Below are 24,779 nucleotides of genomic sequence, written 5' to 3' on the forward strand. Positions count from 1 at the left end.
GGTATTCCAGCTTAATAGGCATCCGTCTAACCTGTTAGGCAATGATGCGGTACCCTCCAGCTTCTTGCTAATTAGTGCCCTGGGAGGAAGCAGGTCTTGATACTTGGATATCAAACAACATGTGAGAGACAAGTCTGTGGCTTTGCAGGCGGAAGCTCGGTTGCTTTCTCTTTCTCTCCGTTTCTTTGTCTTAAAACACACACAAACATAACACTGAGATTCATTCGATGCCAGCAAGTCTGGTCTCCACACCCAGTACCAAAAAGTCCCAGTTCCATGAAGGATAGGACCGCGTCACTTTCCCCCATACTCTATTCCAAGCCCAAATTCCTACTGGAAGCAGAAATTCCTTCAGGCCTCTAGGATCTTAAAGGGACAGAGAGAGAGAGAGAGAGAAACATAAAACACCCAAACGGTACATTGCTTGCATGCAGAAATAAAACTGCATCTTGAATTCTTCTTTCCTTTTCTTTTTTTTTTAACCTCAATGTCAAAGAAAATAACTTAAGTTTTGCAAATGCATGGATCATGAAAATGACCCTAAGGAAGCCACTGCTCAGGTCAACCATACAATGTTTCATTCAATCAGATGTGTCCCTGTCTTGCAAGCAGTTCTGCAGCACCCGCCCAGTGCCAAGAGTAAAGTGCAATGCAGGGAACAGAGCAGATTCGAGGACCAACACCTGATGATGCTTCTCCCTCCGGTCAAGCAAAACAAGGGGGAATGAGTAACAGAAAGACACGGGACTGTTTAGCAACACCTTATGTTTAAGCTATATTTCTGCCTTGTTATAAAACAGCAAAAAAAAAAAAAAAAAACCTAAAGAATAAAAAAAAAAGATTCTCTCCACTGGATCACTGGATCACTGGATCACTGGTTCATCCCTAAATCATACAGGAACATTCAGGAGGCCAGAATGAGTGGTTTGTGTCCTCGTGGCCGCAGTATAACGAATGCACAAGAAAAGCATACATTGGGCCCGGCGCAATGGTGTAGTGGTTAAGGTCCTCAACCTTGCACGCCCCGGGATCCCATATGGCACCGGTTCTAATCCCGGCAGCTCCACTTCCCATCCAGCTCCCTGCCTGTGGCCTGGGAAAGCAGTCGAGGATGGCCCAAAGCTTTGGGACCCTGCACCTGCTTCGGAGGCCCAGAAGAGGCTCCTGGCTTCGGATCAGCATAGCATCGTCTGTTGCGCTCACTTGGGGAGTGAATCATCGGATGGAAGATCTTCTTCTCTGTCTCTCCTCTCTGTATATCTGCCTTTCCAATAAAAATTTAAAAAATAACTCCTTAAAGGAAAAAAAAAGAAAAACACACATTGATGAGAACTTACGACCTATAGTACAACGAAGCTGCCACCGCTGAGCTCCCCCCGGAAGGAGCCCTGCCACCCCTCTGGCCAACGGGATTCCACAAGCAGATCTGTTGGAGAGGATGGAGGTTTCAGAGGCAACAGATATATTCACAGGCTGCTGGGATACAGGAGGACTTGAATCTGGGCTGCTTGTATGCTCAAGCACACCAGCATCCTCTCTGCCGAGAGCACAGGAAGGAAAAGTCACCTCTGGAGAGCGTCGTAGTGATGGCTCTCAGAAAAGGATCATAAACGCAGCATGTGGGATGGGCAGGGGTGGGTGAAGGGTGTTCTTTTTTTTTTTTTTAAAGATTTCTTTTTATTTTTATTGGAAAGGTGGATATACAGAGAGAAGAGACAGAGAGGAAGATCTTCCGTCCGATGATTCACTCCTCAAGTGAGCGCAATGGCCGATGCTATGCCAATCCAAAGCCAGGAGCCTCTTCTGGGTCTCCCACGCGGGTGCAGGGTCCCAAAGCTTTGGGCCGTCCTCGACTGCTTTCCCGGGCCACAGGCAGGGAGCTGAATGGGAAGCGGGGCTGCTGGGATTAGAACCGGCGCCCATATGGGATCCCGGGCGTGCAAGGCGAGGCCCTTAACCACTGCGCCACGGCGCCGGGCCAAAGGGTGTTCTTTTAAAAAAAAAAATTTTTTTTCAATTGATTTAAAAGCATTACACAGAGAAGAAGAAACAGAAAGATCTTCCATCCACTGGTTCCCTTCCCAGGGTTGTCACAATGGCTTGGGTTGAGCCAGGCTAAAGCCAGGAACCAGGAGCTTCCTTCATGTCTCCTGCCTGGGTGACACTGCCTCAGTGCCTGGGGCACTTGGGCCATCCTCTGCTGCTTTTTCCAAGTCCTCAGCAGGGAGCTGGATTAGAAGTGCAGCGGCCAGGGATGCAATGTCACAGGAGGCACCTTTACCTGTTACGCCACAACGCCAGGCCCGGAAGAGCTAAAGAATATACAGGGAAATTCTACATAGGGAGGGTGACTTCCAGAGCCTCAGCAGGGGTCAAGGACCTGACCCCATCTCACGGCTGGCCACAGGTACAGTGACATCTGTTAAACTTTACCATCAGGATCTTACGAGAATGACCAAGTTCAATGTCATAGGTGGATAAGAAACAAAAAACAAAAAATGGGCACCTTAACCCCAATGTGGTCAACACTGCTGAATTCCCAGTTATGCCAGCTATCACCAAGTCTTCTCTTCCATACCCGTACCCCAGGGTTGGCCTTCAACACTGAGCTGCATTGAGCTTCACAACCACGTCAGTACTGCCCGTGTTCCAGGAATGAGCTGATCTGTCGTCTCCAGCACAGGCGGCAGAGCCATCGAAGCCTCTTCTTACCTGCTCCAGGCAAGACGCCAGCTTAAGGAGACCTCACAGCTCGAGCACTGGTTCAGGTGGGCTATGGCTAGAGAGCTTCTGTGTCGTCCTCCAGGGAGGACAGCAGCAGGGGTAGGGCTAACTTTAAAGGTTAAGTGAAGGCAGCCTGGCCCCTGTGCCAGGTTCCCTACTCCTGGTCCAGCCCTCCCTGCCTATTTGCTAAAAGAGTTCTCCCAGAATCTGCTTTAGAGTCTGGATTCAAGTGCGCCTCCCCACAGACCAGAAATGGGCTTCACTTCCTTACCACACCACCTCTGTTCTCCTGAGGATCCTCCAGTGAACCTAGGAGAAAAGGAACAGGACCCATCCAGCTCTAAGTCCTCTCCTGGGCAACCAGACCCCTGCACTGGGGCTCCATCACCAGTCCCTGGCTTCTCCATGGAGCCAGGTTAACCCATAAGCTGAGGATACATTTTTCCTCCATTATTTTATTTGAATCTCTCTTAACACCTCATTCAGACATTCCCTTCAACTTTCATCCCCACATCTTCTTTTTTTTTTTTTTAAACCAAAAGCTGTGCATGCTGCTTGTATCTGCTTCCTTGCGCCTTCAGGATGTAATCCTGGCACTCTCTCTTTTCAAGGGACTGTGCCTCCCACACCCACATTGCCCTGTAGCAGAGATGTTCTTCAGTCTTGTCCAAACCCTTCTCTTAGCCTATGTACTGGTCCCTGGACAGCTGCATTTGCTCTTTTGGTTTTGATCGTCATCCAATGAGAATTTGCTTTGACACAGAGGAGGCTAGAGAAACGATGGAGCTATTTTGCAGCCAAAGACAAAGGAACAAACTCATTGTGAAGCTCCTGCAAAGCCTCAGGACCCAGAAAAGCACAGGAACTGCTCTCCTTGGCTCGCAGAATGTGGCCAGAGGAACCACATGGTGACTGACACAACACACATGGGTCCTTAGGCATGGGAAACCGGACAGACTCCACTGCCTCCAGGACACATGACCCACAGAATCTTGGGAGATGCACCTGTGTGTGAGTGTGTGTGTGTGTGTGTGAGTGTGTACCTGCGTCCAGGTATGACCTGGTACAAATGGGGACTCAGGAGAAGACAGCATGTGGCTTCAGATCTCAAGAGCAGAGACCCTACAAAGGCCAGTGCCCTTGAGACACCCCCCCCTCCGCCCCTGTGCCAATGGCAATGGTGAAGGAGATGGTGGCATTCCTGTGTCCAACATCAGGCTGCAAGAGACAGGTGGATGACCCCTATGGTGAGACAGGCTAGCAAAGAAGTAGGTTTTTTTTTCCTGAAAGTGATGGAGGGAGGGAGAAAAGAAGGTAGACAGGACAGGTGGAAGCTTACAAGGAAGGCTGTCCCAAAAAGAAAGATCTCTCTCTCTCTAATGTGGTACAGACAGGACAGGGAAGACCTCCTAGACAGGAAAGGAGCAGCAAGGGGTAGGCTGACCTCATCAGAAAATCTTCTCCAAAGAATTTAGATTTTGCTCACAAACTTGTAAATCATCTAGGCTAGTCGGTTTCCTATTCCCCTCCCTCCTCCGAGTTTCTCTGCTGCCTGCAGCTCCTGCTGGCTGTGTGCAGCCTCACAGCTGGCGTCACTGCAGGGCTCACACAACCCCGGGGGCCAACCTACTCCGTAGGAACAGCTCAGCTGTGGCACCACGCCTGAGGGAAAGCAGCAGCCAGACACAGCCTGTGGCAGACACAAGGGGTGGGTGGAGGAGCTCAGAGCAGACAGGAGAGACGGTGGCTGTGCGCACGGAAGCAGAAGAGACTGAGGAGGGCTCTTGGCCCTGCAAATGTGTTGCAAGAAGGAAGGGAAGAGAGACGTGTGCACAAGCAGTGCTGTGAGCTACAGACTGCTGACCTCCTGCCCATACCAGTAAAGCACATGCAGCCAGCGGACACACAAGGTTCAGTGTGCAGATAAGAAAATCCAGTCCAAAGGAACAGGACTGACTCAGGGATGGACATTTGGCCTAGGGGCTTAGACATCACATCACACATCACAGAGCATGTGTGTGAAACTCACCTCCAGTGCCTGACTCCGACCCCCTACCAATGGAGACACTGGAAAGCAGCAGCAACGACTCAAGTAGCTGCATCCTTACTACCCACATGGGAGACAGGTGGATTGAGTTCCTGGCTTCTGGCTCCGGCCTTATCCCAGAGTCCCGGCTCATGCTGACATTTGGATAGAGAACAAACAAGGGAGTTTTCTCTCTCTCTCTCTCTCTCCCCCTCCTCCTCTAAGTGTGTCTGCCTCTCAGATAGCTTTAACACTTGAGGGGCAACTCATTAGGTGCCAGAATCACACGCACGGTGCTAGCAGTGAGAAGCTGGGAGTGTGGCAGATAAGAGGACATGAAGGAAGACAAGTACACAAAGCAAGGAAGACAGGGGGTGTCCTAACCAACAACATGGAAGGTCACTCCCCACTGACTCATGGCTACCTTTGTGTTTTGTTTCGAATCGTGGTCTGTGATGCTTCTGGAATGCCAGGTTCTGCCCAGTTACCCAGCACCTTCTCTGTGGGAGACAGCACATCATTTGGACACACATCAGAACCTACAGAGACAATAAGACACCCTGAGATACTGAGGCCCTGGCCCCAAGTCCTGTGCTTCCTACAGAAGGCAACCTTCCAGGATGTCCTGGCCTAAATCCACATTTCCGAGGTCCCAAACTTCTCTGCTACCCTACATCTAAAGAGAATCGGATTCAGTTATGAAAGCTGGGAGATCACTCAAGATGTCAGTCCATCCCCAGCACCAAGACAGTATCTGAGCCCACAGACATCTTTAGAGGTATCAGTGGGTAACCATGTTTACCGCGCTTCTGCATGAGCACGCTCTGTGAGGGTAGAAGCAGAACTGTGACCAGCACTCTGTGGGAAATAAGGCCAGATAACAGACGCACAGCTGGCAAACTACCTCCAGGGCAGGGTGAACAGCCCACCTCTGGGGCCTTTGTTTTTAGTGGAGTGGAGGACACACACACCTGTAACAGCAGCCCGGAGTTCCAGTAGGGAGAGCAGTGCCCAGAGGGCACCTGACCAACACCGTGGAATCAGGATTTCTTAATCCACACAGAGATGGCAACAGGAGGGACACCTGCTTTCCTACAATCCTGCCCTCAACCTGGGACAAGATCCTTTCCCTCCTACCTAGCCACTCATAACATGGTCCCTCCTGCCTTCCAACCCATCTTTCATCCTCTGTTCTCTTGACTAAGACCCACATTCAAATATGAGTTCTTATCACAAACTCAACAGTCCTGGTTTCCTCTCCTTGAAAACTGCTTTTCTATACTGGGATAAAATAAATTAGAACATGAAATGCAGCTGAAATGAGCCATTTCACAGTGGGCAGCACAGTCACAGCACATTACCATCACACATCATGTTCCCTTTCACTCCTAAGCATCCTAAAGGCAGAATGACAAGACACATGAAAGTCAGTACTGTCCAAATCCCAGCATGGACCACACTCAGACAACTGCTTAACATGTGGGCTCAGCTGGAAAATAGCTAGCACCTGCTTTCCAGGTTAACCGACAGCATGGACATCAGAGAAATGAAGGTTCCACGCCCTGCCCTTCCTACCTCCTCTCATGCCATTCAAGTTCATCGAATGCCCAAAACCAGCTCTGGAGACTCATCATGCACCTCACCTCTCCTGCCTCCTCCCCAGCCATTCCAATGAACTGAACGCTCATAACCTGCTCTGGAGGCTCCTCATGTGTCTCACCCCTCCCACTTCCCACGTTATTCAAGTTAATTGACAGTGCAGAAATGGTTCCAGAGGCTCTGTACACCGGACCCCTCCTGCCTCCTACTATGCTACTTAATTAACTACAGGGAAACTTTGGGCTCCAGCAACTCCCTTCCTGCCTCCCGCCACTTAGTTAACTGAATGCATGGAAGCTTTATGCTGTTCGACTCTTAGGTTGTTTGGAGGATGACAGCTTAAAAATCACTGACTTCGATGCCCTGTGCATTGGCCCCTGGAGTGCATTGGATGATGCTGTCACCAAGTTTGGCCAATAAAATCTCCTCCTAACATCCTACACGTGTGTCCGTTGTGATCTCTCTTGTACTTGCACCAAGTATGGGTTTCCTTTCCTTCCAAACTGCTTTTCTGTACTGGAACAATAAGAACATGAAATGCGGCCATATAACTCAGGTGAGCCATTTCACAGTGGGCGGCATAATCACAGGGGAGCACAATCATCACTCCCATGTATCAGGTCCCTTTCATTCGGAAGCATCCTAAAAGCAGAATGACACAAATTGGGCAGGGTTATGAAAAGACACATGAAAGTCAGTATTGTCTCAATCCCAACACGGACCACACTCAGGTAAACAACTTGTCTGTCTCTTTCAGTCCAACCTTCGTATTCACAGCCAGAGTCTGAAGGAGTCGACCCTTTCTCTCTCACTTCCCTGAGCTGGACGGGAGACTCCAGGACAGTGAGACCCACCTCTGAGCTCCGAACTGTGCTTTGCTAGCCAGTGTGGTCTTGACCAAGAACTCTCTGGGCCTGTGTCACTCCTGAACCATAAACCTCTGATGAGGCCCACACCTGCCAGTGCCGTCTAGAGCATCGCATGGGACTGCATATGGACAAACACCTGGCATGGCAGACAATCTTTCTTCCTAATGGAGCTCTGTGAAATATCACATGCTGGAAGCCACGGCTGCATAATTCCAAAAGGGCAAGGAAAACACCATAAGTTTTCTGAAATTTTATCACGATGGTGGGGGGAGAGGGGGAATACACAAGATGAAGAGCTAAGCTCACTGTGGCCTGCCGCCCTACTCCTGACAAGGAGCACTAAGTGGCTTGCAGGGTCCTGTTCTGTCCCACAGCAGCCAGCTCAGGGGTGATGAGGCGTACAGCAGTCCAGCTCCTCCAGAGCCAAACAAACGAGCTAACGAGACCAGCTAACACTGGTGTGTTTCTGCTCGATGAGCCTCACCGGCTGGGGTCTGAGGCAATGATCTCGGCATGGTTTTTTTCCTAAGAGGTTGGGCAAATCCTGGAGGAGCTGAGGCAGTCTCTTCTTGGGCCTGAGGAGGAAGGAATGGCCCATGTGAAGACCCACAGGAGACCCCCATCCTCTAGGGAGACCTGCTGGCTCCTTCGCAGCTGGAATAGCACTGCATTACAGGGGTTCCGCACAGCTCCTAGGGCTGCACTGTTAGCAGAGCACTGGACTGAGGGTCCAACTAGGATGTCATTGCTCATCAGTGTCACCATATTACATTCTTTCAGCATTACTATCATTATCCCTAAAAATCTGTGACCCAAGTGGTGAATTCTGATACCCCTGTGGAAGCACCCCACATATGCCAAAGTTAACTGAGGAAAAATAAACTACCCACATTAACAGTCACTATTTGGTTAAAGCGAAAGGGAAAGGCATTACAGTCCGGCAGAGGAAGTTGAAGCTTGGGACACCCGGATGGTAAACAGTACTGCTTCCAGTCCTGGCCACTTGCCTTCTGAGTTCTCTGCTAACACACCTGCAAAATCCAGATGGAGTTTGGGGCTCCTGGCTTTGGCCTGACTCAGACTAGGCTGCTGCAGTCATTTGGGGAGTGAAGCAGCTGATGAAAGAGATCTCTCTCTCTCTCTGTCTGTCTCTCTCTGTTATTTTGTCTTTCAAATAAATCTTTAAGAATTATTTGATTTTTATTGGAAAGGTAGATTTACATAGAGAGGAGACACAGAGAGAAAGATCTTCCGTCCGATGATTCACTCCCTAAGTGGCTACAGTGTCCAAAGCTGAGCCTATCTGAAGCCAGGAGCCAGGAGCTTCTCCAGGTTCTCCCACATGCGTGCAAGATCTGAAGGCTTTGAGCATCATCTACTGCTTTCCCAGACCACAAGCAGGGAGCTGGATGTGAAGTGGAGCATCTGGGTCATGAACTGGCTCCCATACTGGATCCCAGCACATGCAAAGCGAGGATTTAGCCACTAGGCTATTGCACTGGGTCTCTTTAATATAAGAGACAGCCACAACTCAGTTGTTAAACTTGGGACTTTTGCCTGCCTCTTGTTCAAGGCTCCTAGATGTAAACATCGTATCCTGGAATAAACAGAAAGCTGTGACTGTCTTCCCCATGTGAGTCTAAAGGCTTGTGACCACTATGGACTCTGCAGGATGCTAGAGGAGAAAGCACTACCCAAGGGCTGGCAGCATAGGCAGAGGCAAGGCCTCAAGCAGACAAACCTATTAGATGGCATGCAGTGGCTTCCTCTGGGCAACCTCCCACCAGCACAGGACACCAATGCTCACACCCTCTTTGGTGTCTGCTCAGTGAGCCTCGCGGTTCTAGGACTTTCACATCTTAATGATTGTTGGGGATAGTGGGGGAAAGAGACGAACACTTGCACTGAGCCCCAACTGCACACCAGGTTGTGTGTCTGGAACCTGACGAGTTCCTTAACTCAATCCTTACGAAAGGACCTCTCAGAAGCGGCTTCAGAGGATCAGCTCAATGATCAATGTCATTGAGCAGGCCTGGGAGAGGGGCAAACCAGGACTCTCTGCTTCTGCTAGAAGCCTTGGCCTCTGAGCTCATCTGCACCAGAGACCATCAAGGAATCCAGCAGAAAGGAGTCCAGAAGCATCTGCGCATGAGCACACAGAAAGAAAATGCCAGGACGGCGCGTTGAGTTTACATGGCTGTCCGACTTCCTTGGGACCAAATGGCTCCACCTCAGGGCGGAACCACGGGGCCTGGGTCTTACAGGTAGGATGGACAAGGGGCCAACAGATTCCCAAGAACCTCCTGAGATCTGCAGGCTGTGCTGACCTTGCAGATGCAAGAGAGGGAATTCATCTTTGACCAGGACCGACATTTTTGGCTGACGGCCGAGCTGGCACTCAGACAAGTCCTGAGTAACGTGCAGGCCCAGCATTCAGGAGGCCCCACCAACTCTGCAGGTTTCTCTGGGGGAATTTCTGAACACACAGAGCAAGCTCTGCGGAATGCAAGGTCTCAGTCAAAACAAACGCATCGGAGAGGGTAAACATAAACTGCTGTGTTTCTGACTTGATGATTCTCGCATGTCATTTGTGTTGATGTTTTGCCTATTTAAGAGCTATGAAAACCAGGTGTTTACAACCAGCTTTATGCTGTAGGTCTCAAAAAGTTCCTGGGCACAGGCACAGGGCCTTCTGATCCTAGTCTGCCACGGATGCTTTAAATCTTGTACTTGAGGTTCCTTAAAAGGAATGTAATTTCAGGCAACACAGAAATTTTTGCTTGTTCTTATTGAAAAATGATGATGTACATGCCTCAGACATGAAGCTGCCATTTTATCTTCAGGAAAACAAACAAGCAAACAAAAATTTAAAAAGGAAAAGGAACCACTTACGGCACAGCAGGAAAAACCCTGGAAACAGATTGATTTCCAGAGCAGAAAGCAACGGTCAGAGGGTGGATGTTTGGCCCGGTGGTTAAGATGCCAGTTAATACATTTTACATGGGGAGTACCCGGGTTCAGTTCCTGGCCCTGGCTCAACTGATTCAGTTTCTGCCACCCACATAGGAGACGTGGCCTGAGTTCCCAGATCTGAGCCTCAGCCCTGCCCAATCCAAACCTTTACAGGCATCTGAGAAGCAAAACAGCAGACAGAAGCGCTCTCTCTGCCTGTGTCTTTCTCTGCATGTCCAATCAGTAAAATTTTTCAAAAGGGAGATGAATTTGGGATTTACTGGAATAACAACATAAATTATGTATTAGTCACACGGTGAAACAACATAACTAATTACAGATAAGACCATAGCTGAGAGTAAAAAAGCCAGGCTAGACTACACGATACAAAAAACACACATCACGGTATTTCCTAATGGCCGCCTTAGAAAATGTGACTTCCTTCAAGGAAGAGTGCTTAAGAATTTATGAAAAGTCATCTTTCCCACATCTACTAAATTGCAAGTGGGAAGACTGTCTGGGCTTCTCCCACACATCTCACAGAAAATTCCACAGACCTGGCAGAGCCTGGAGGTGGAGAGGAAGATGGTAGGAGGAGACACCCTCCGTGAGAGGAAAAGCAAAGAGCAAAAGCAGCAAGAAACCACCTGAGGCTGGACCAGTGGCTGGACCAGTGGTCCAATCTCCTGGACTCTGGACACTGGTTGAACTCCGGACCGAGGAGCCTGGACTCTTCTTAGGGAGAAGCTGCAAGTTTGGTGCCTCCAAGGGAAACCCATCATTAGAACCGTACTTGGGGGCCCGGCGGCATGGTCTAGTGGCTAAAGTCTTCGCCTTGAATGCGCCTGGGATTCCATATGAGCGCCGGTTCTAATCCCGGCAGCTCCACTTCCCATCCAGCTCCCTGCCTGTGGCCTGGGAAAGCAGTCGAGGACGGCCCAAAGCTTTGGGACCCTGCACCTGCTTCGGAGGCCCAGAAGAGGCTCCTGGCTTCGGATCAGCATAGCATCATCTGTTGCGCTCACTTGGGGAGTGAATCATCAGATGGAAGATCTTCCTCTCTGTCTCTCCTCCTCTCTGTATATCTCACTTTGTAGTAAAAATAAAATAAATCTTAAAAAAAAAAAAAAAGATCCGGACTTGGAAGAACGTTGGTGGAACTACAGAGGGAGGGGTGGAGGCAGAAAGACTAACTGTCGTTCTCCATTCTGGTCACCCAATGCCATGTTACCAGCATTTGTCAACAGCCTGGTCCACTGCCATGCGCCTGCTGCACTGCACCAGCCGAGCAGGTCTGCAACAGGGAGGCCAGTGCACAGAGGCAAGCCACTGCTCTAGGGTCAAAGATATCACCTCCCTTCCCTTGGTCCTGTCCTTCCTCTTTACTTGAAAGGCAAAATAATGACAGAGGAAGCAGGACACACACAGGCAGGAGGGGGGAGGCAGATTGCTGATTCATTCACCCAGATACCTGTAACAATCAGGTCTGGGCTAGGGACCCCGTTCTAGTCTCCCTCATGGCTGGCAAGCGCCTTTGTCTACGTCCTTGCCAGGTGCACCCGAAGGATACAGAGCATCCAGGACTTGGGCTATCACTTTGATATGGGATGCTGGCATTGAGACAGAGGCTTGGCCTGCTGCACCCCAGTACTAAGCTCCCACATTGTTCTTTCTGACACTGCCCCTTGACTGCCCACCTGTTACACAGCTCTATGTTAGAGACTTTGAAAAATTCCACAGTTAAGAGAGTTGCATCTTTTTCCAGGATTTGGCCATGAAAACTAGAAACCTGGCTCTCGGCGTCCCCTCAACAGGTGATCCGCAACAAGTTCTGGAGAGCATGGACCAGTGTCTCCCACGGGTCAGCATAGGGGCACAGCCTTGCTGACACGGTAGTGAGCTGTAAGCTGTGAGTGTGGCAGGGGCTGTCAGAGAACTGGGAACCATGTGACTGCTGCATTTGTGGAGCCCTCCGCCTCTCCCTCAAGAACCCCACCCACCCTCTCAGAGCCCAAGGGAGAAACAGACAGCTTCACCACGTAACAGTGGTCTATTCTTCCTTTTGGGTCAATGGTGGCAGCAAAGCACCCAGCCACTAGCACTCACAGCTTCCCTGCAAATACCTGCAGGCTGCCAAGCCAACTTTTGTCGTCAAGGTGAGATCATCTTGATTTCTTCGTCAGCTCTGATTACCCTTTTCACAAGGAAGATCTGCTGTCGATTCTATAGGGATTTGGCTCATCTGCCTGGTTACCCAAGGCTAACTGTTGTTCCTAATGCTGAGGCAACTTGAAGAGCCTACAACCAGGACAGCGTGCAAGTCTTTGTGGTGTATGAAGATGGTACTGGGGCAGGAAAGAGGCAATATCCCAAACCAATAACTTCCTCAGATTGTGCATGTGTTAACCCAAGGTGCTGCCAACTCCACTCGGGCATAGAGCAAACATCAGCACAACCTCCACAGTGGCAGGGGGTTTGGGTAAGGGCTGATGCAGCCCTGTATCACCCAGAGAACTGGAAGCTGGGGGAGAGCTGTCCCTGTGACAATCTTAACATTTCAGGAGTCTATGCATCTATAGTCTTTGCACGAACTAGAGTTGAGCACAAAGACTGCCTGGAGGTATAAAAGTAGCAAATTGAGGAAGCTGCCCGGAAATGGTGTGATCAGCCTGGCACATGGCTCTCAGGGACCGGTGTACACAGCTTCACAAACACCCTCTGCAAGGCCAGAAAAGACCGCTGCATCCCTTGGCAGAGCGGCAAGAGGCCACTGACAATACACACACCGACTGGGGATGGGCACCTGGCAGCAGAAAGCAATCAACTTTGGTGAAGTTTTCAACTTAAGATTAACCAATCCCTCCCCTCGCCCTTGGAAAGTCAATCGTAAGCTTTAATAAAATTTACATCTTGGGATCCAATCATTCTGCTTCTGGGAGTTTATCCCATAATCAAATATATGGAAGAACTTAGGTACAGACGTGTGCATCCGAGCATTATCAGTAAAAACTGTCAGAAATCATACAATCCAACAATAAACATAATTTAAAAATTCAAGTTCATGTACATGGCAGATTATTGGACAGCACTTTTAAATCATATTTCTAAAGGAAATGCCCATCATTTAATGCTAAAAGAGAATGATCCGATGGAATACTATAAGCACAGTTCTAAAAGAAATTTTCAGCCAGACTGAAAGGACACAAGGCAATATTACATGGGGAATTTGTCTTTCTTTTGACTTCTCTGTTCTTTCTGACTTCCTTGTGGTGAGTAGACGTTACTTGTTTTTTTTTTTTAAAGATGTATTTTATTTTGATTGGAAAGGCAGATATACAGAGAGGAGAGACAGAGAAGAAGATCTTCTGTCTGATGATTCACTCCCCAAGCGGCCACAATGGCTGGAGCTGAGCCAATCGGAAGCCAGGAGCCTCTTCCAGGTCTCCCACATGGGTGCAGGGTCCCAAAGCTCTGGGCTGTCCTCGACTGCTTTCCCAGGCCACAAGCAGGGAGCTGGAAGGGAAGCGGGGCTGCTGGGATTAGAACCTGCGCCCATATGGGATCCCGGGCGTGCAAGGCGAGGACCTTCACCACTGCACCACCGCGCTGGCCCATAGTAGAAGTTACTTGTAAAAGGGAGGGAATTAGCTTTGTTACAAAACAGTATCCAATTAACTGAATCACTTCTTAAGTATATGTGCTGAAACCATTTTTAAGACAACACAGTCATCTTGTATGCAGGATTAGGTCAAGAAAAGTACAGTTTGGAAGTTAAATCTGTAACATGTAACTCTGTATTCTCACATTCATGCAGGAAGTTAACATGAAGGACAGGGTTCTAACCACACGGAAGGGGCAGGAGAGGGGAATCCGGAAGTTAGCATTTCCCCAAGCTTCCACCACCAGCTTTACACAACTCCAAACTCTCAGCAGGCTTTCTCTGCGAGTGAAACTTAACAATCAGTCTCTCGGTTCTGAGTAGCCAGACTGCAGCCCCTATGTCCTCCTCTCTGTGCAACAAGAAGGCCAGGGCAGAGAGAGAGAGAGAGAGAGAGAGAGAGAGAGAGGGAGGGGGAGGAACATAAGCAATGCACAGTTCACACTGCATGGTGATTTTTGCTTTGCCCTAAAACAAAACTAAAATCTTGAGAAAAACTGCTTGTACGTCTTCACTTTTTAGGATATTCTGGACAAGATTCACTTGCTAAGAGAATCAACCAAGTCACTGTTACTTTCAATTCCAAAAACAAAGACATTACTATTTTTTGTTGCCTCAGAATAAGACTAAGAGAAAATGGGAACAAAAAGCCCACACAAGATCGGGCACCAACATCCTGCTCACCTCCTGAGACCAAACTTCACCCAGTTAATGGGGGCAGAGAAAGTCAGCCCCTTCAGCTTAAATCCCACGATTTTGTTTATAGATCGTATGTGCAAAGCAGGGATGAGAAGAGCTGACAGAGAGCATCAGTGACAGACAAGCCTCCAGGAATCCACATCAGGTGTGCGCCTTCAATTTCCGTTTCACTGGTTCCCAGATAGGACCAGCTCGAGCTGTCATTCCGCACGCCCTCATGTGCTGGCTGTGACACTAAACGACATGGTCAGCCCTCAACAACTCTCTCTTAAGGGGGCAGAGTTTCCTGGGCAGTACACACCTGGCCACCTTCCAAGGGGGTTCATGTCAACACCGGGAAGGGGAGGGGCCATCACAGCAGGTGTAGCTCATGAGATGGAAAGAGCCCAGCATGCCCACTCCAGGTTCAGAGCACAGGGAATCCAGCCATGGTGGCTAGCCATCTGCAGGTGGTCCCAGGGAGCTCGACTCTCTGACATGTCTCAGTCTCTGTGCGACTGGCTGTTGAGGCCATTTCTGGCGGGCCACTCTCATCACAGCACCACTGTCCAGGCTCCTGTGTTTACACAAGTGGATGCTGAGAGACCTGCCAGGCTGGCACCAGGTCCGTGAGAGAGCCGGAACACCAGCCCCAGGGCACACTATGGGATCACATGGCCAGAAGCCGGGCCAAGGTCTCAGGGGCGTCGCACACATGTCATGATCACAGTTTCCAGAGAAACACAGAAGACAAGTAAGGGATCGTCTTTACTGACAGACGGGCAGAAGGAGGCAGACAGGAGTTGGAGGACTCGTCTGGGAGTGCAGATGCAGCTGGCAGCTGGCAGAAGGGGTTGATTCTGTGTTAGCTTCTTCCTCCAGGCACCCTAATGACCTGGCCTGCTTTAAAAGCTGCACATCTTAGGGACTCAAAGAATACGGTCACTTCTCGTGACTATTTCTGTGCTCTTTCCTTGGAAATCAGACACAAAACACACACCAAGAAAGCCCCTCTTCTTAGGCTATGACATTTCTGCCTCAGATTTCATGAGGTTCACCAACGTCACAGTTCCCAGTCTATCAGCAAGCAGTCACAGGGCCCAGGATTAAGTGCTTCCTGGGAGGGTACGTGAACCAGACCGCCCCCCGAACCCGAGTCTCTCAGAGCACAGTGTTAGACTGGGTGATGCCTGGTGGAGAGTGCCACCTGACTGCCAGGGACATAATCAGCATTGTACTACCATGCCAGCTCACCACAAGGGGAGGTCCCCAGCTGTCCCTCCCCGGCCAGGCCCTCTAGAAACACTGCAAGATACCCAGTGTATCCTATTGTGCAAACCGAGAAACAAGCCAGAATCCTACAATGGCAAACACTTTCCGGTTTCTTATTGACAACAAGAGGGTAAGCACATTGATCACTCCGTGGCAATCAGTCACCACGGGGAGCCTGAGCCCTCCACGCCATGCGGGCTCGAGTTCACGGCACGTGCTTGCCGTGTCATCTCGAGCTGTTGCGTCTTGGAACGAAGCCACCACTCCCATGAGCCGGAATCTCACCTGTGAAAGCATTCGTGGCCTGGAAGCCAGCTTCCTGCATACTGCTCCCCAGACAAGCCTGTGCGCCGATTCTTAAGCTGTCCTTCGTGAGGAAACCGCCTGGCCAAGGCCTCAGGTCACTTCCATCTTAGCCTGTGCAAGTCCATCACTCCGCCAGTCCGGCTCTGGGGAGCATCGGATGCCCTCGTGCCTCGCTCCCACACCTCGTGAGCAGCAGGTAGCTGGCCAGGGCACGCTCTAGTGGCACACACAGGGCACACGGTCCGTCAGCCGTCCAGCCAGAGCGTAGATGCCATGGTGAGCTGGGGTGCGGAGAAGCTGTCCCGCGGAGACCTGCTCCCCACTGCAGGATGAGGGCGTCCTCCGCCACGGCGGCACCCGCAGAGTTCACAACGCCCAGGCAGCCCCGCCCTGTCGAATCAGCCACTTCGTCACCGTCACCTCTCCCTTGGCTGAAATGAAAAAGAAAGAGGTCATTTTCCTGAGGATCTGTGGAAACATGAAGACAGCGGGCCTAAGGGGCACCCATAGGGCAAAGCCGCCCGGAGCCACGCCCAGGATGCACTGAGGGCAGTGGGGGAGCTGGTGTCAAGGGCCCCACCTGCACCCTGAGAGCCATGGGGAACGCAGTCCACAAGCTGCCCCCCAAGCGGGTCCGTAGTCTGCAGTGTGGACCCACAGCCAGCCACATGTCAGAAAGGGGAAGTTGGGGTTTTAAAACTGAACAATCAGCACAAGTGGATCTAGGGGGGAGACAAAGGCCCAAGTTAATTGTTTTGAAAATAAAGAGTGGGAAGGCAAAAAAAAATACATTCTATAAACTGGTCCATATGTTACTTAATAATACAAACACTTTTTGGACATTTTATGTATGTTACCTTATAAGTCGGGTCATGCTAACAAGAATGTGAGACACTCAGAGGCCCTGAGTCCTGAAAGAGAATCTGGAATACCAATCTCCTGTCCTGGGGCAAAGAAAGCCTGCTCCATGGCCACTTCATCCTCTGCTTCACCACTGCTTCCTTCTGTCACTGTGTATTTTGTTCATGTCATCTATCCAGTCAAAAGACACAGGCAGTGAGAACCCCTGACTGCTGCTTTTGCTCCCTAAATGCCAGGAACAATCCCAAGCTGGGGCCAAAGCAGGAAGCCGGAAATGCCATCAGGTCTCCCACGTGGGCAGCAGGTGCCACCACCAAGATCTCCCAGAGTCTGCATCAGGAGCCACTTCAATATGGTAGTGGCCACTCCTCCACCAGGTTAAACATGGGCGGTACAAACGACTTTTAGAAATATGGAACTTTACTCCCCTTACGTACCATTAAACTAAGGAAAGACAACTTACGAGAAACAAGTCGCATAATGGAAAGAAACCCTCTGTTAAAATCTCCCATCGCTACAAATATGACTTGATGAAGTAATCCCTGACCAATAGGAACTAACTGTAAGCAGAATCATATAAATTAATGAAGTATCTTCATTATAATTAAGAAATTTGATTATATGACCTCAGTTAATAAGTTAGAGCCCAATAGAAGTCCTTAAGTTAAATGAGAAGGTAAAATTTTGTTTTAATTTCAAAATCAATTATTTATATAAACAGTGGTTTTGAAGTGCTTAAAAAAATGTGAGAAAACATTTTTCCCCAGAATTTAAACATTCCATGCAAAACGAGCCAACACACGGTATTTACACCCCAAGGCCCTACATCAACTTCCAAAGTAAACTCATCTAGCGCATACAATCACCAATTTCAGGAAATAGATTTTTATCCCGCCCGATAAAATCCAATGTCACCGACCCCATAGCTGCTCGTTCTCTGTCCTTGCTGGGACGGCTCCCATGCACCGACACGCTAGCTGGTGTTACTTCTGAACTATGGTGAGACTCGTGCTGCCCTTGTCTTACTGTGGGGTCTTCGTCTTGTTCTGTTCCATTACAGAAGTAAAGCTATCTTAACTCGGGCCAAGGTGTCATAAGGAAACAATCAACAGAGAAAAGACACAACCCACAGACCGTTTCCCGCACACTGTGGATGTCGGCCCTTCCTCAGATGCATGGTTTGAAAGCGTTTTTTTCTGCAACAAGAAAACAATATGATCTGAAAAATGAGCAAAGAGCCTGGACAGGCATTTCTCAAGCCATGACTTCTAAGCAGCCCACGAATAACAATACAAAAAGAAGCCTAACCACATGAATCATCTCAGAAGTGCCCATTTAAACCATGGTGAGACCACTCCTCACATTGGCTGGAGTGGCTGTCATCAGAAAGATAAGGTAACAGATGTTGGAGAAGATATGGGGACACTGGCGGTGAGAGGCGACTCAGTGCCAGCACTGGGGGAAATGGCCCCCAGCTTCCTCTGAAAATTAAAACTAGAATGACCACATGCTGTGTCAGTCTTGTAGCCAGAGAAGAAAAAAAATCAAATGGTGTCAACAAGACACCTGGACTCCCTGGTTCACTGTGGCATCGGTCACAATAGGAAATATGGCCTATTCACCCTGCCCCCCCCCAACTCTGCTCCACCTTAAAAACAAAGGAAGCGTTGTCGTGTGTAACCACGTGGATGGATGCTGAGGATGTTAAGCTAAATGAACCAGGCTAAGCCTTGCATTTATTGATTTCCCTTCCGTGGAATTTTTCAAAGTGGGTCTCGGGGAGATGGGAGGGCTCACTGTCAGCTACGAGGGGCAAGGCATCAAGGAGGTGGTGGTGACAGCTGCTCGGTGCCTACATGCCCTCACCACCACCCCCATGCAATTTCAACTTCAAAAGAAACCCAAAATGCCAGAAGCACCTTCTTCCCAACTGCCAACAGCACAGATGAGATGCCCTTCTTAGACATAAACAGCAACAGGTATAGGTAGTCGGTGTTCCCAGCCATCGGGAATGGGCAAGAAGCCAGCCAGTGCTCAGTAAGCACGCATCAGGTGACCCACAGGATGGGCCAAGATGGACAAACAGGACCCAGGGGAAACATCATCCTTGAAACTGCTCGGCACAGGCGATGTGCCCTGCTCTTCCTGGAGCCCCACATTTAGGGACCACGTCCCAGCCAGCATAACTTCTGCTGCACAATTTGGCGTGGACAGTTGAAGCAAGATGTCTTGTTGGAGGTCCCTCCTGTCCCCAATCTCCTGTGCCTGCTGCTTGTGGCACACCTCCTGATCTTCAAGGCTTGATTCAAAGCACCATCTAAGCACCAAGAAATGCTTCCTTGATGACGCCCCAGGCAAAACTCAGAGTCCCGCTAAGAGCCCGTGTTCTTGAAGGTCCCCACTGGACTGTAAGGCTCACCAGGATAGGCACTGGGCTTTGCGATTCTCAATTTCTCAGTTCCTACGACATTGTGTGGTGTCTGGCAGGTATTCAGTAAAAAAATAATAATAATAATAATAGTAAATAAATAAAGTGCTTTCGGGCCCGGCACGGTGGCGCAGTGGTTAAGGTCCTCGCCTTGCACGCCCGGGATCCCATATGGGCGCCGGTTCTAATCCCGGCAGCCCCGCTTCCCTTCCAGCTCCCTGCCTGTGGCCCGGGAGAGCAGTCGAGGACGGCCCAAAGCTTTGGGACCCTGCACCCGCGTGGGAGACCCGGAAGAGGCTCCTGGCTTCGGACCGGCATAGCATCGGCCGTTGTGCTCACTTGGGGAGTGAATCATCGGACGGAAGATCTTCCTCTCTCTCTCCTCTCTTAAAAAATAAATAAATAAATAAAGTGCTTTCTTAAGGGGTGGATAAGTGAATAAAGCCAGAGTACCAAGCTTCTCTTAGCTCTCCTGCACTCCGCACGGAAGCAGAAGGGTGCGCGGAGAAGGGTCAGCAGACAGTAACACATAAAGCCACTTGCAGCCAGCTGTGGGCTGTGAATTTCCTAGTTTGAGTCCTCAGCCCTCCTCATCTCCAGTCCTCCTCCAAGATTAGATATTACAATGATGATTCCCACTGCACCCGTGTCTCACAGCAGTTCCTTCTCGGGAAAGGCCTTTGGGAATCCGACTTATCCTCAAACCATGGACAGCAAGCCCCTGAGCCCTGACAACTGGCCTGCCCGGGGAGGACCTCTCACCCTGCAGCCACAGCCCGGCCCAAGGGACTTCTGAGGCTCCGGTAGTTTACCTGATTGTACACAGGAGAATCAGGGGGAAAGAGTAAAAAGGAAAGATAACTTACCCCCAGATCACAAGTTCACGGCGTCAGCCTGAGTCATGCGTTCAAGTGTCCGTCCTGTACAGCGTCACCATTCCGCTGTACACACACACACACACACACACACACACGTTCTATTTATACTGGGAAGATGAGCAGGACTAACCAGGAAATAAATTAATTCAATACTGCACTTGAAAAATGTCATTAAGTCCCTCCCATAACAGAGCAACAGTCACTAAGGAAATAGAGCACATCAAACGGAAGAGCATCCCCCACAGGAAGGGACGTTTTACAAAAACACGAACATGCACGAAGCCTCGCCAAGTTGTTAACTACGTCTGCCTTACCACTGTCCACAAAAACTTATGTGGGATGCGGCCCGCCCAGGGATCATTCAGGAATGAAAACTTGACCGCATGCACAGCACAGCTTTCTTAAAAAAAAAAAAAAAAAACACTGTGAAAATGCACACATACAATTCAAGAGATGCCAGGGTTATACACCAGACACAGGGGCCAAAACACAACAGGGAAGTGAAACAACCTTTTCTCAAAATCAAGGAACGTTGAAAAAAAAAATTGCGGTGCATAAAGAAATCCACGGCACAGCCGCCGCCACTGTGCCCTCTTTTCTCCTCTCTGGCGCAGACAGACGTCTGGCTGGCCAAGTGTCGGTTGCCTAGGAGACGGCTAGGCGCAGCCGGCGGCTCCTGCCCTGCAGACTCGCCCAGCCCAAGCCGGCTGGGCCTGAGGATCCCTCTGCTCCTCTCTCCTCCAGGAAAGCTGCAGGGAGAAAGTAGCACTGGGAACCAGGGAGTTGCAGAACTTCAAACCTTGCACTGCCCTGCTTCCCACAAGATTCTGATTGGGCTGCAAGGACTCTTGAAAGATCAAAGTGGCCAAAAAATAAACATTTTTAAAAATTTAAAAACAAACAAACAAAAAACCATCCCCTTCCCCTTCCCCCACATACACAAAAATCTCTGCATGAGCGAGATGTGAAGAATGGTAGGAGGAGACTTGGGGATGTGTTTCCAACCTGAGCAGGAATCGGGTGTCCCTTGGGAGAGGCATGTCACAGTGGTCCCCTCATGGACAGCCAGTCAGTTGTCCCCTGGGAGAGACCCGTCGCAGTGGCCCACATGTGAGTTCCACATCCCTCAAGGACAGCCAGTCCATACCACAGCAAACAGCAGTCAGCCTCAAGACTCCTCACCAGGAAAAACAAGAAGGAAGTGGCAGCAAGGGTGAGCCTCCCATGGGCGGCCCAGCTTGTGTTTCTTCTGGCCAAGTCACTCAGGCTCCCCAGGCCCTCCTCGCCTTTCCTCCTTGTGGACTGGCCCCTCCCACGGGCATGTCTCCGACCCAAGGGGACAGGAGCAACTTTGCATGGGAAGGACAGAGTGTCCATGCTCGGAAGACCAGGCTGCGGCAGCGGCGTGCTACACTGGAGTGCAAAGAATTCTTCTCAGTGATTTTTCATCTTGGGGATACTGGCATGTAGAAAGTGGGCAGTATCTGGAACAACCTCAGAGCCATCTGAGGGGCAGACTTCTGCCTTACCATTAGGATGCAGTTTAAGACGCCTGGATTCCTGATCTGAGGGCTTGCATTCCACACCCAGCTCTAGCTTTGGACTGCCGCTCCCTACAAGGCACACCTTGTGGGTGGCTCAGACATGTGAGCTTCTGCCACCCATGTAGGAAATCTGGAGGGGGTTCTGGGATCCCCAGCTTTGGCCCTGACTTGGGGCTATCGTGGGCACTTGGGTGATGAACCATAGGGTGGATGTTTCTCCTCTTCTGCCCCTTTCCCCCCCAGCAGGAATTTGGGGTCTCACTTTAGGTGGCTGATTTAGGAAGTAAACACAGAATTCGAAACAGCTGATTGTAACACAGAGTGACAAACTGAAAGAAAAACAGCAGCAATACATCGGAACATTTTGAAAGGCCACCTGGGCAAATACAATGCTTGACAAGCCTAATGGAATCTAAGGCTTCACTCATCCCAAGCCGGGAAAAGTTACCTCAATGTCAGATCCTGTGCTTAGGGTGCAAGCCACCAGCAGTCCCTGTTTGACCCCTTGTATCTTCTTGGGAGGTTGGGAGAAGAGCCTGCAGATGCTTTGGGAGAAGGACACATGCAAGGTGAATGTGCTGATGGAGGCACAGTCACATGCATGGGTCCAGGTCCAAGTTCCAAATTCCACTGCATATGCAGATCAGACAAAGGAGGGGTACCCGTGAAGCTGAGGTCAGGGACTACACATATGGGTACCGGCATGCTTGCAGGGAACCAAGGGTGAACTAAGGCAATTTCCCCCGCTCAAGACTCCAATCCAGATGACGGCCACACCACAACAGGACAAAGATAATAGGGAGGGCCATGGACCAGGCATGGGTGTCTTGCAGAAGCCTGCTCTGAGTGGCTGGCCAGGGGGACAATGGTTTTCCCATTCTTAGCAGAAAATGGGACACCTCTCCCTTTCTACAAATACCAGTTAGCAGTCCCCCTTCTTACTCGCCTATTGTACCCACTTAAAACTGATTTCATCTGAAGAAATTTGGATAGGAGGTGGGCATTTGGCAAAGCAGTTAAAATGCCTACACCTCATTATCAACATGCCTGGGTATAAGTCCCAGCTCTGTTCCTAACCCGAGCTTCCTATTTCCTGTTCCACCATTGAAAGGAGCAGGTAGGACCCAGTCCAATGGCCTGGTGGCTGAATCCTTGCCTTACATGCACCGGGATCCCATGTGGGCACTGGTTCACGTCCCAGCTGTTCCATTTCCCATTCAACTCCCAACCTTGTGGCCTGGAAAAGCAGTAGAGGATGATCCTAAGCCTCAGGACCCTGCACCCACATGGGAGACCCAGAGGAAGCTCCTGGCTTCAGAATGGCTTAGCTGCAGCCATTGCTGCCAATTAGGGTATGAACCAGCAAATGGAAGATCTTTTTCTCTCTATCTCCTTCTCTCTGTATATCTGTCTTTCCAAGGAAAGGAGAGGAGCAGGTGATGGGTCAAGTCACTGGGTCCCTTTCAGCAATGCAGGAGGCCTGGATCAAGGTCTTGACTCCTACCTTTGACTTGGTTGAGTGATGCCTAGCTAGTTCAGGCATTGTGGAGTTCTCTTGTTCATGTTCTCTCTCTCTTTCTGTCTTTCAAATAAACAAAAATCTTTACAAATACATCAACCAGTAAATAAACGTTCTCAATAGATAAAAGCCAGAGTTCACCATTATTCCATGTCAGTTAAAATTAACCAAAGAAGGGAACAGTGGAAAGAATATAAAATCAGAGAATATATGTGGGTGAGGTAGTTGCTATGAAATAAGGTAGAACAGCAGAAGAGAGAAAAAAATAATGGTAAGAAAGAAATTTGCCTTTAAAAGGAAAAAGAACCGCTTGATATTCCACTGGTCTTTTTTTCATGTATAATTATATGCTGGAACATCAATTTTAGAAAGCAGCCGATAGAAATTAAGAAACTTAACCAAAGTTTTTATGTCATCTTGTCAGGAAAGGATCGTGTCGGGTCCAGTCGGTCTTCCTTCCTGCCCTCTCCCAGTTCCGGTTGCTCCCTCTGGCCATGTGCTCATCTGTCATGTCCTTTATGAGTCTTCCCCAAGCCGTACAAGATGCCAAGAATGAACGCATATAGAGCAAAGACCCTTCTTCAAAACTCCTCCAGAGCCATCAGCTAATGCTCTGTGGGTGCTGGAGCACAACCAGCAGCCTTTGAAAACTATTCAAAAGGGGTCAACATCAAAACAAGCCACATTCCCTGCAGAGGTGAACAATCCACCTCATTTCAGTTGCTCATGTCCAGAAGGGTTTCCAGACCGTAGCTTACTCATGAAGCCCCAAGCCAGCTGCACACTTGCCTCTTGAAACACACACAGGCTGGACTTCCACCACAGAGTCTTATCTTGTTGGACTGCACTCATTTTCTGGGACATACATCCCTTTTGGTGGTGGGGGGACCACTTTCCACTTGAATTCTTTCCCTTTTTTCACAACACGGTATCTAGTGAGGGAAGTAGAGATGGTGGACAGAAACAATCCAATAGCAGTTTTCTTGAGATACTTCCAAAGGAAAGTTAGTGTTGTCTACGATGGATCGGAAAGCAAAGAGCCATGCACCCGTGCGCCTCCCAACGTGGGACCACACAGCCAGCAAAGGCCATTGCTCAACTTCACTCGATCCAAGTGCAACTGTGGATTGCACACTCACATTCCTTTGTAGCAGCTTGTGTTTGATCAGCAAGGGTCCCTCACTGCCTGGGAAATGAAATTTGGGAGAAGCCCTACTTCCCTGTGCGGAGAGGGGACATTCACATTGCTTGTAGAGCAGACACAGATCTATGCAGCCCATATCCTCCTAGAACTTGCCTCGTCTAAGGGAACGGAAAAGAAACAACGACAACACGCAATTAATCCCATGGCATCCCAGGAGGATCAGGGGCCCTGCAACCAGCTCTCATGTAAGGGCTAAAGGGTAATTTGCAGTCCCCTGAGAATCACTAGCAACCTGCCTGGTGACACTGTCAGCTGAAATAC

At 49.7% G+C, this 24,779-nt stretch overlaps 1 protein-coding gene across 4 annotated transcripts in view; it reads right to left on the reverse strand.

The window, feature by feature from the left end:
* The window catches only part of LDLRAD4 (low density lipoprotein receptor class A domain containing 4), a 329,039-nt gene that overhangs the window by 178,037 nt on the left and 126,223 nt on the right, over positions 1-24,779 (reverse strand). For 3 of the 4 annotated variants that reach the window (XM_040994855.1, XM_040994853.1, XM_040994857.1), the window contains one exon: positions 16,064-16,515. In XM_040994855.1, coding sequence (XP_040850789.1) covers positions 16,064-16,103 — 40 coding nt within the window. In that variant the 5' untranslated portion in view covers positions 16,104-16,515. Of the gene's footprint in view, positions 1-16,063; positions 16,516-20,239; positions 21,000-24,779 lie in introns of those variants that run through there. The other variant, XM_040994854.1, reaches the window with a different exon arrangement.

The sequence above is a fragment of the Ochotona curzoniae genome, unplaced genomic scaffold (genome assembly GCF_017591425.1).
Source record: "Ochotona curzoniae isolate NIBS_2020 unplaced genomic scaffold, NIBS_Ocur_1.0 contig_908, whole genome shotgun sequence".
Taxonomy (NCBI): domain Eukaryota; kingdom Metazoa; phylum Chordata; class Mammalia; order Lagomorpha; family Ochotonidae; genus Ochotona; species Ochotona curzoniae.